This window comes from Chiloscyllium punctatum, chromosome 4, assembly GCF_047496795.1.
Source record: "Chiloscyllium punctatum isolate Juve2018m chromosome 4, sChiPun1.3, whole genome shotgun sequence".
NCBI lineage: Eukaryota > Metazoa > Chordata > Chondrichthyes > Orectolobiformes > Hemiscylliidae > Chiloscyllium > Chiloscyllium punctatum.
In genome coordinates, this window is record NC_092742.1 from 38,473,792 (window position 1) to 38,486,340 (window position 12,549).

Below are 12,549 nucleotides of genomic sequence, written 5' to 3' on the forward strand. Positions count from 1 at the left end.
GATGGAGACTCATTTTGCACTGATGAACAATATGCAGTGGGGTTCTCCAGGAGTCCGCATTAAGTTATATATATATTACTTACACGAGTATACCTATAATAGGTACGATTTCCAGGCATTTTCACAATACAAAAGCTTTCAAATTTGTGAATAATTAAACAGGATAATAGCAGGCCTCAGGGGGTCATAGACTAATGAAATGGGTATTGCATGGCTAATATACTATAATGTGGACTAGTTGAATGATGCATTTCAGAAGGAACATGGAAAAGGAATATCTATTTTGAGTGGGGATGCAACAACAAATGGACCTAAAGATGCACATTGTTATCCAGTTGGTTGCACTACTGGACAAGTCAGCTCCCTGATTGAAATATGTTTTCTTTAAATTAAAATGCACTTGTTTATGACAGAAAAGAAAAATAACAAACATCAAAAAGAAAAGTTCAGCACTTTTCCCAATAATATCCTTTACTGTCACTCAAAGCTAATAAGGTATCATTCTTTTCTTAACTGTAAGATTTCTTATTGAACTGACTCTTTTCAGATGTGGTGGACTGAATGTGTTTCCACTTCTGAGGCTTGGAGGCTTGTACAAACCAAACAAAATTGGCCATTTGCCAAGATCACTTCTGAATTTAAACTAATGGAGACTGTCACCACCTTTTTTCATGTCATATGTAAACTCTGGGATTCATGTGTATATATATCATGTTGATGAGACTTTGGATTTAATAATTTGAAAGTATTTCTGTAACCACCATCATTTCTTTTAAAAAAAAATAGTTTTTGAAGCCTGCCTGTAGAATGAATTGGTTTTGTGCTTTTGTTTGGACTTTTTTTCTTGGTTTATTATTCCTTTTTGTAATAAACTTCAATTTTATTGTTAAAGCAAAAATTGCAGCATTGCATTCTTATCTTTAAATGAAAAGTTATGTTATTAACACCAAAATACCAAAATATGTGATTGATCAAGTCAGGTTCCTTGTCTGGTAATAACATCTGCTGAAATCATATGTCATAAAAGTTCAATCTTGTAAATACTACATCTGTTAAATTTCTTGGTAGCTGATAGAGTCATTTAATTTCCCAAAAAAGCATTTGACTTGTGTTTGAATTAATTGTTTGAACAAAAAATGATTTTCTGACTTAAGACAAAAAGAAATCAACTTCTCAGAGCTAAAACCAAAATATATTTTCCTGTACTTTTAAAAATCTAAATTCCTAAATGATATAGTGTAAACCTTTATCACAATATTTACAAATCTTTGAAGATGTTGTTTTAAGTTGGTGATGCAGATTAGGTATGTGGTTATTAGTCTTTGAAGACAGAAACAAACAAGTCATGCTAAACATTTGCAAACATTAGTTTGATTTCAGCTGGAGTTGTTTACACCATTCTAGGTATCACACATGTTAAGGTCCTGGAGAGGCAGTTTTTCAAGATCATACTAGGGTGAAAGATGCCATTTTGTGAAAAACTGAGTCATTACAATTATCTTCCGAGCAGTGAGACCCCATTGAGGTATTCCAAATTGAGAAGTTGTGATCAAGTAGGTAGTGGAAAATAACATTTTTCTTCAGGCTAATGCCCATTAATCAAAACTCAAAGATTTTTAAAATATATCAAAACAAAACTAAGGGAGAAATTCAATTTTTGGTCTTTCCACACATTATTGTGATCTGGAATGGACTGCCTGAAATGAAGAAGTCTGATTCTGTAAGAATTTTCAAAATACAATTGGACATAGCCTTGTATAAAACTTATTTGCAGAGTTGTTGGGGAAAGGCAGGGTTGGCCCAAACTGAGCAGTTTGAAGAGATGGGCCAGGTTGATGGGCCATACTATTTCCTTCTGTGTTATAAGATTCTATGATTCTAAGCAGCTAGAATTAGGATTGATCTTCACTGAAAGCTACTGACACTGAAATTAAGTTAATTATTGTAGTTGGTTTTCTAGTAGTTGAGTTGCATTTAGGATTGGTTACGTTAATCTCATTCAAAAATCAAAGCTATCTGTGACAAGATTTGTTATTTTCCTATAAGCAGCAGTTATTTGTTATATTTTCCTCAATTGAAATTTTCACCCTTATCTTCTGACAAAAATAAATTCCTTTTTCTGATAGTCCAAGTCAAGTGTGTTTCCCAGAAATGTTATTGCTGAACGAAAGGAAAATGTATACACAAAAGAGATTGAAAACTGCAAGAATTAAATCTAACAACTTCATTGAGTAGAGGGTATAAAAGTAAACTATTTAGCAAAATTGGTCTAGACTTTATAGATGAGCCACCTTTTAACTTCATTTAACCCTACTTGCATATCCTTCTTTCCTTTATTTCCTAATGCTTCTCCAGTTTTCTGATGCATGTTTCTTCTCTCATCTGCTCTTTATATATTCTGCATTCTTTGATTAAAGGTATTTGTTCTGAATTCCCTATTAGATTTACTAGTGTTGACTGTGTGTGCATTTATGTTAATACGCATATATGTACTCTGGCTTTGTATTCTGCATAGGTGGAAATATTTTCTCTATTTCCAATCGGTTAAACTCTTTCAAAATCTTGAATCTCTATCAGATTATTCTCAACTCTGTACAGAAAAGAGGCTTAGCTTGTTACTTATGATAAAATTACCTTCTCAGTTTTTGGCGTATCATCCTGGAAAACTTTCTTTGCACCAACTCAGCAGCTTTGTATCTTTTTCATTATGTTCTTATATTGTTTACAGTATTCCAAATGTAACAACCAGGATTCAACCTATGCTTAACATAAGTCCTGCCTGAAGCAGAGATTGACCATGCTCAGTTAAATGACTCAGTGATGTAGATCTGTTTAAGCTCCTCACTTTAAGAATGGCATTTGTACGCACTAAGTTTAGATCATGACTGTTAAATACTGCAAACTGATGACAAAAGATAGGTGGTTAAGGAATTAGGGTTAATTGCTGTTCAAGAATTCTAAATGTAATGCCACTTTCCCTTGAAGGCATCTTTATTAGACCCACTTTTACTGTGGTGAGAGTATTAATGTGTAACTTAAAATTGACTGTTTTTCACAGAATAGCAAAATTGTTACAGTGCAGAAGGAGGCCATTTGGCCCATTTGAGATTGCACTGGCTGTCTGAATGAGCGTCTAACCTAATGCTGTTCTCTAGCTTTCCTTTGCAAATAACCTTTGCGTTATTTGAACCTTGCTGCATCACACTCATGCAGTACCTGAATGTTAATATTGTAAATATTTTAAAATAAAGTTAATTTTAAAAATGTAATTTTACCTTTAATGATTTGTCTTTCTATTACAGAATGGTGACAATTATTCATTAGACATCATGCCGTACTTAAACATGGATGATATTTTTGAAGCACCTTGCATGCAACAATGTCAAATTGGAGACACTTACATGGCAAAAAATCGAGATAAACATATAGTGCATCAACTAATGAAGCCTAGATGTGACAGAAAGAAATGTGTTGAACAGAATCATAATTTTTGCAAATTAACAAATGAAGCTAAGGTATGTGCTCTTTCTAATATAAATAAAAGGACAAAAGTTCTACATTCACCATCTTGTCTTAGAACTGCAAACACTAAGGAAACCAGAGAAACTGCATTTACAGTAATGGGAAATACTTCAAAACCAAGTGAACAGATCTATCAGTCAGAGGACGAAATTAAAGAGGACTTACATGGTGAAATACAGAAAGCAGCTAAGTTTAGTGGGGCAGACAGGAGAGAAATCTTGAAGAGTCCCATGAAAATCTGTACAAATTCTACTGGGAGCAAATCAATAAGTTCTGAATACAAAGTTGTTGATGCAACCGAGGAAGAACAAACTGAGCGTCATCATTATGAACCAGTAAATGATTACGTATTAAAAGATATTGTGACTGAAACACATGATCTGGTTTCCAAATGCAACAAATCAAACTGTGTTAGTTTAGACTCCAGTGGCTCAATTAATGAAATATCAACAAATTGTATCAATGTGTCTAAAATGTTTTATCTACCAGATGTGCTCATAACTCGGGGCCACAGTTCAGGACACAGATCCTCAAATACAGATTCTCAAAGGTATTCTTGCTTACCAGAGGTTGAACATCCTAATTATGATTATGGTGGGCAAGTTCCCACTAATGTAGAACTGGTTTTGGAAAGAGTAAAATCCTTTCTTGCTACTTCTCCCCCAGGACTAGACATATTTTCCTTTTGCGAAAAAGTGAATTATGAAGAAAATAGAGGACAATCAAATATTTTAAAAATCCCACCAGAAACTGCTTTAAAATCTGACCAAGGAGGTAATCATGTTTTCAGTTGGTCATCATCAATTAGTATTAAACCAACAGATTTAGTGACTTGGAGAGAGCCTGAGGATTTAAATTGTGTTGACACGCATTGCAGTCCTTCCTGGGATGACTTATTTGACAGTAATGTTGAAGAACACTTGGATCAAAATTATCGAGCTCAGTCTGGTGTAAACCAAGAAAAATTACATGATCCTTTGCACAAGTATCATAACTCCCCTGATAAAAACAAAAATAGAACCAGTAAAATCTTCAAGAACTCTATAAATGACGTGCTATTTGTATCTGAGGAAAGCTTGCCTTTGTTTGAAACTGAACTATCATTTGGCAGCCTTCCATCCCATCGTGCTTCCAACTCCAAAAGTTGTATAATTGGAAAGGATGTCTCTGGACTGATGATGCAACCTACTGAGTTGAACACACCACTGCAACATGCCCAAGCAGTTCCTAATAATTTAAGAAACCATGAAACCAAACACGACAGAAGTCACTGGCCAGTTTTGCATCAATCATTTCACAAACAAATGCTTTGTGAAAACTTATGCATTGAGCAGCATAGGTCAGTAGTTGATAACAGCAGTGTGTACAATTGCTCAGGTGAAATCTTTTCTGCTAACTTTGATCTGGGCTTTTCATTTGAAGACTTAAATGAAAATAATTCGTCAATAACCAATACTGTTTATAAAATTACTGAATTGTCAGAACATCTTGCAGGCAAATCATCTTCTGATAACACAGATATAATAAAGACAGAACCAGTTGAATGCATCCCCGAGTTTCAGAAAAACTGCAACAAAATTACTTCAGAAATATTCGAAGCAGAGTCAGAAGTATTCAGAGATTGCTCAACACCGGAGTCTGGAAAGCACACATCCTTAGTACCAAGCAAAATAGAAACTTTGCATCTTACCAATATTTGTCTGGCATCACAAGATTCAGCTCTCTGTTCTCCAAAGTATCAGTCTGACCTTCAGGTGTCCTCAGCCTGTTCTCCTGTTGCATCTTTTACAACACCAGAAAAAAGGAGTTTGCCTCTCAAGCTGTGTGATATGACCTGTGTTGGCCCACTGTTTAAAAATGATCTAATAATTAGCCAGCATCCTGCACGAAGTGTCTCAGAGAGTTTGGTTGATAAAAGATCTTTGAAAGAATCAGCAGCCTCATCTAACACTTGCACTGCAACACACAGTGCATGCAGAAGCGAAAAGCATGAAAAGAAGTCTCTTACAAATAAAAGAGAGAATACTTTTAGCCAAATTCTTGAAGCATCTATTAATGGTGAGCTACTTAATTTTATTTTAAGATCATAAATATGTTGGAATTTTATTTTTCTTTAATTTTATATCACTACTGAAAATCATAATTTCTTTTCTAATGTTAGGTTAGTCTCTGATTCTCAGTTCAGGTTACAATTATGTTATAACAATAGCAATGATACCAGTGCAAAACCATGCTGATATATTTGCCTATAAATGAATTCTTAATGTGCAATACCTCTGTTTTGGATTATTGAGATTAAAAATAGTTAAAAGGGGTACTGCTCCAGTTCCACTGTTTCATGGATACCTTTGTGCATGTATTACATGCTACATTCAGACTAGGCTTTTATCCCTAATTCTGTTGGCAGGCTTGGGTTGTTCAAAATTAAAGTAAATAGTACCACAAAGAAAAAGTACTAGAAAGGGATTTGTGACATGCGAAACCATGCCCCACAAGTAGTCAGTGCCCTTAGAAAGGCTGTGACATAATCGGTGAGGAAAATGTTAGAAAGGGAGGAAATAATTCAAGGTGTTCTACAGCTTGATATCCTGTGGTTCTGTTCGCCGAGCTGGGAATTTGTCTTGCAAACGTTTCGTCCTCTATCTAGGTGACATCCTCAGTGCTTGGGAGCCTCCTGTGAAGCACCTTCTGTGCTGTTTCCTCCGGCATTTATAGTGGCCTGTCTCTGCCGCTTCCAGTTGTCAGTTCAAGCTGTCCGCTGTAGTGGCCGGTATATTGGACCCAATATACCGGCCACTACAGCGGACAGCTCGAACTGACAACCGGAAGCTGCAGAGACAGGCCACTATAAATATACCGGCCACTACAGCGGACAGCTCGAACTGACAACTGGAAGTGGCAGAGACAGGCCACTATAGATACCGGAGGAAACAGCACAGAAGGTGCTTCACAGGAGGCTCCCAAGCACTGAGGATGTCACCTAGACAGGGGACGAAACGTTTGCAAGACAAATTCCCAGCTCGGCGAACAGAACCACAACAACGAGCACCCGAGCTACAAATCTTCTCCCAAACTTTGAGCTTGATATCCATTAGTAGAGGCAAGCCAGATTTGATTTTTTTTCATTCATTTGTATCTAATATAGATTACAGTTTCATAGCTTTTGATATATTGTAGTAAGAAGTGACTAAATTTCTTCTGAGAATAAAGTGATAATGTTCACCTTAATACAAATTTTTGTTTCTGTATCCCCCTTAATGTTTTTAATAATAAAGTTTTAATATTTAATGGCTGTAAAGAATTGAATTCACACTCGCTTTAAGTGAAAGGTTTAAAAATTGTTATATTCTTAACAACATTCCATGTTATCAGGAATAGTGTGTATTGAATGCTGTGTAGGGATGTTGTACTTCACTTGGAGTCATGTGCTTTACCATGCATATTGTAGTCCTGATCTGTAAGTAGTGATGGTTGAGATTCCAATGTTCTTTCTATCATTTGGAGAATCAGGAATATCTCCTGCTATAACTGCTTGCAGTTCGTGTATCTTTAAAGAATTTGATGGTTGATCATCAACCTATACAGTAAAGAGTGCATCTTCCTTAACCATCAAGTCTTGATGGGACTTGAATCCAGAGTCTTTGGTCAGAGGCAGGGATACTGAACCAAAAGATTGCATTTGTGTTTGGAATTATTAAATACAATGCTAGGGCTCTGTACTGGAATCCAAATGTGTACCTTTAGTTGACGGTTTGACTTTTGATCAAATGAGAACTGTACAATATAGTTGATATCTTTAGAAACTTGATTTTTATATCAGACAAAACCCAGAATTTTAATAAATACTATTTGGCGAATTCAGAAATTAATTATTGACAACTTAGCCATGTGAGGCCTGGTGAGGAAGAATGACCGTGATAGGATAGAATTCCTCATTGGAAGGTGACATGATTGATTTGAGACTCTGGTTCTTAATCTAAATAAAGGAAACTATGATATTATGAAGTGCGAATTGGCTATGGTGAGATGAGGAACGTTACTTCAGAGGATGTTGGTAGAGAGGTAATGGCAATCATATAAAGTGCATGGATAAACTGCAACAATTGTTCATTCTTGTCTTGGTGTCAAAGCAAAACAGAGAAGGTGACCCGAGCAGGGCTACCAAGGGAAATTTCCTTGTATTAAATCCAAGGAAGGGGCTTATAAAATGGCTATAAAAGCAGACCCGAGGAATGGGAGCCATTTCGAATTTCAGATCAAAAAAAATAATAGGGATTGATATAATGGGTGAAATAGAGTGCAGGTTGTTCTGGTATAATGTGCAGTTTGTCAACATGGCTATAATGTGATTGATGTATTGTGGACGTTGTTTGATAAGTAAACTTTCTGCTGAATAGGTTATAGCTATTTTCTGTAGTGATCTTCTACAGTGTGATTTCCTATAGCAGTTTTCCTTTGCACAATTTTCTATAGCGTGAAGTTGCACAGGAATGCAACTGTCACGTTATAGCAGAATGACCTCAATGAGAGGAAGCTTGCAAACAAGGAAGGAGCATGCAAACTGATTGCAAAAGCTTCTATTATAATGAGAACAAAGTGACGGCTGACCAATTAAACACATATGTTGGTTTTGAACTCAGAAAAGAAGACACTGATAATAACCCAAAAATGTTAGGGAACCCCAGTGAGAGGGAGGAACTGAAGGAATTGCAAATTAGTAGGGAAATGGTATTGGGATTAATTGATGGCTTAAAGGCTCATAAATCCCTCTGGCCCAATTATCTATATCCCAGAGTATTTAAGGAAGTGGCACTAGAAATAGTTGATACATTGGTCATCTTAAAAGATTCTATAGACTCTGGAACAATTCCTATAGATTGGACTTTAGCTAATATAACCTTGCTACTTCAAAAAAAGAGGTAGAGAAAATGTCAGCTGTGGGGAAAACGTTAGAGGTCCATTATAATTGATTTAATAGCAAAGCACTTGGGAAAACAGTGACAGGATCAGACATAATCAGCATTGATTCACAAAAGGAAAACCGCATTTCAAAGGCATAGAGGGAGTCAGTGGATGTGTTTCACTTGGACTGGTTGAAGGCTTTTGATAAGGTCTCACATAAGGGATTAGCATGTACAATTAAAGTGCATGGGATTATAGTGACATGAATAGAGGACTGTTTGGCAGACAGGGAACAAAGAATAGGAACAAACAAAGTAGCAGGCAGTGACTAATGGGGTCAGTGCATGGAACCCAACTATTCACAGTCTATATTGAAGCTTTAGATGAAACAACTAAATGTAATTTCTCCAAGTTTGCAGGTGTCACAAAACTAAGTGGATGAGTGAGCAGTGAGGAGACTGCAAGGAAACTCCATTGTGATTTTGACATGCTGAATGAGTGGGTAAATACATGGCAGGTGAAGTATATTGTGGATAAATGTTAGATTATCCAAATCTGTAGCAAAAACAAGGAGGCAGATTAATAACTGGTGATAGATTGGGAAAGGGGCAGTGCAGTGAGACCTGGGTGTCTTTTTGCACCAGTTGCTGAAAGTAAGCATGCAGGTACAGCAGATGGTGAAGAAAGTGAATGTTATATACCTTCATAAAGCGAGGATTTGAGTACAGGAGCAGGGACATCTTGCTGCAACTGTACAAGATACTGCGGAGACCACACCTGGAATATTGTGTGCAGTTTTGGTCTCTTTATCTGTGGTAGGATGTTCTATGAAGGTAGTCCGGATAGGCAGTGGCCTAGTGGTATTGTTACTATTAATCCAGAAGACACCCAGATAATGTCCTTGGTGCCTGAGTTTGAAATCAACCATAGTAGACGGTGGAACTTCAATTCAATAATGATCTGGAAATAGGAGTTTAGTGATGCATATTTAGGGAAAGAAATATGCCGTCTTTGCCTGGTCTGGCCTATATGTGACTCCAGACCCACAGCATGTGATTCACTCTTGGGCAGCTAGTGCTGGGCAGGAAATTCTGGTCCAGTCAGTGGCGCCCGTACCCTGTGAATGAATTGAAAAAAAAATGCAGTGAAGGCTTACCTTTAAAACAATGTGATTCATAATGTTTCTTTTTTTTATCCTTGAAATGATTTTGTTGAAATGCTTTAGCGATAGTGTGACATTCTTCTTTTGTGCCTTTTATATTATGTAATGTCCAAAGTGATCACTTTTTCTGTATTTTGCAATAAGACATTTTGAGGTATATATAGCACCCTCATCCTGGAATTTTACTTAATGATGCAGTTATTATTAATGCTTACTCTAAAATGAAATACCCCTCAGTTTTTTTGGGGGGGGGATGTAGTTTAAAATATTTGCTGTTTGAAAATATGTTTTTGTTTTAATATTTTTCAATCACTGCCAATTCATGGGTTTAAAGTAGTTGGTAATCCACTCTTAAATAATTTGTCACTGAATCCAAGGAACGTTTCCAACGTGATTGATAAATTTTGTTCTTTTCCTATTGAGTCTTGTGACATAGAATCTGAATGCTATTGGCACAAAAATACAAAGTTTGTATTCAATTAGCCTAAGTTTGATCCTGTTTTGAAGTTGACTATTTTACTTTTATTTTAGTCAGGTAATAGTGTATAGAAACATAGAATTTTCACAGCACAGAAGACCATTTGGCCCTCAATTTTCCATGCTGGTTTTCTGCAAAAACATCTCAATTGACCCCACTCCCCTCTTCTTTTCCATTAGCAAGTTGTTTTCTCTTCAGTTAATGAACCAGTTCCCTCCTTAAAAGTTACCATTGATTCCGTCTCCACAACACGCTCAGGCAGTGCAATCTGCATGCTACATGAAGAACATTACACCTCATTTTGTCTCTTGCACTTTTGTCATTCTCCTTAAATCAAAGTCCTTTGGTTCTCAACCTTTCTGGTAATGTCTATTCTGTCCATACTTTTTGTGGTTTTGAACACATCTCCAAATTGCTCAGCTTTCACTTCAAATGAAGTATGTCCAGTTTTGCCAGTGAATCCATGCCACTGAAATGCTTCAGCCTTAGAGCTGGTCTGATAAATCTTTCCTGCACTAGCTAATGACTTCACATCCTTCCTAAACTGCAGTGCTTAGAATTGGTCATATTTCTCTAGCTGAAGCCAAACCAGTGTATTATAAATGTTCACTGCAATTTCTTTGCTTTTATGCTTCAGGTCTTTAAAAACAGTGTTGGAGCTCAAGTCTTATTGAACATTTGGTCAGTCAGCCCTGATAGAATATAGAACAATACAGTTCAAAACAGGCCCTTCAGCCCTCGATGTTGTGTCGACCTGTGAACTAATCTAAGTCCATCCCCCTACACTATCCCATCATCATCCATGTGCTTATCCAAGGATCGTTTAAATCTCCCTAATGTGGCTGAGTTAACCACATTGGCAGGCAGGGCATTCTGCACCCCAACCACTCTGAGTAAAGAACCTGCCTCTGACATCTGTCTTAAATCTATCACCCTTCAATTTGTAGCTATGCACCCTCGTACATTATCCTAGGAAAAAGTCTTTCACTGTCCACCCTATCTAATCTTCTGAGCATCTTGTATGTCTCTATCAAATCCCCTCTTAGCTGCCTTCTTTCCAATAAGAACAGACCCAAGTGTCTCAGCTTTTCCTCATAAGACCTTCCCTCCAGACCAGGCAACATCCTCGTAAATCTCCTCTGCACCTTTTCCAATGCTTCCACATCCTTCCTGTAATGGAGCGACCAGAACTGTACACGAGTGCGGCCACACTCGTATTTTGTATAATTGTAGCATGACATTACACCTTCGGAACTCAAATCCTCTACCAATAAAACCTAACACATCATATGCCTCCTTAACAGCACTATCAACCTGGGTGGCAACTTTCAGGGATATATGTACATAGACTCCAAGATCCCTCTGCACATACACAAGACCAACATTCTTTCCATTGACCCAGTATTCTGCCTTCTTGTCATTCTTCCGAAAGTGAATCACCTCACATTTCTCTGCATTGAACTCCTTTGCCACCTCTCAGCCCAATTCTGCAGTTTATCCAAGTCCCCCTGCAACCTGCAACATTCTTCCACACTGTCCACTACTCCACCGACTTTAGTGTCATCTGCAAACTTATTAGTCCATCCACCTATGCCTGCATCTAAGTCATTTATAAAAATGACAAACAGCAGTGGCCTCAAAAAAGATCCTTGTGGCACACCACTAGTAACCGGACTCTAGGCTGAATATTTTCCATCAACCACCACTCGCTACCTTCTTACAGAAAGCCAGTTTCTAATCCAAACTGCTAAATCACCCTAAATCCCATCCCTCTGCATTTTCTCCAAGAGCCTACCATATGGAACCTTATCAAAGGCCTTACTAAAGTCCATGTACACCACGTCAACTGCCCTACCCTCATCCACGTGCTTGATCACTTTCTCAAAAAACCTCAATGAGGTTTGTGAGACGTGACCTACCCTTGACGAAGCCATGTTGACTATGTGCAATCAAATTGTTACTTGTTAGATGATTATAAATCCTATTTCTCATAATCCTTTCCAAACCTTTTCCTATAACACACGTAAAGCTCACTTGTCTATACTTACCTGGGTCATCTCTACTGCCCTCTTGAACAAGAGCACAACATTTGCAATCCTCCAGTCCTCTGGTACTAAACCTGTAGACAATGATGACTCAAAGATCAAAGCCAAAGGCTCCAACACCACCTCCCTAGCTTCCCAGAGAATCCTCAAATAAGTCCCATCTGGCCCAAGGGACTTGTCTACTTTCACTCCTAGAATTGATAATGCCTCTTCCTTACTAACTTCTATCCTTTTTAGTCTAATAGTGCGTATCTCATTCTTCTCCACTACAATATTCTTCTCTTCCTGAGTGAAAACTGATGAGAAATATTCGTTTAGCACCTCTGATCTTCACAGGATCCACACACAACTTTCCACTTATGTCTTTGACTGATCCTATTTCTACCCTTGTCATCCTTTTATTCGTCACATACCTATAGAAAGATTTAGGGTTCTCCTTT

At 37.3% G+C, this 12,549-nt stretch overlaps 1 protein-coding gene across 3 annotated transcripts in view; it reads left to right on the forward strand.

The window, feature by feature from the left end:
- Positions 1-12,549, forward strand: part of fancm (FA complementation group M) — a 176,952-nt gene that overhangs the window by 106,550 nt on the left and 57,853 nt on the right. For all 3 annotated transcript variants that reach the window (XM_072568442.1, XM_072568440.1, XM_072568443.1), the window contains one exon: positions 3,303-5,580. In XM_072568442.1, coding sequence (XP_072424543.1) covers positions 3,303-5,580 — 2,278 coding nt within the window. The remainder of the gene's footprint in view (positions 1-3,302; positions 5,581-12,549) is intronic.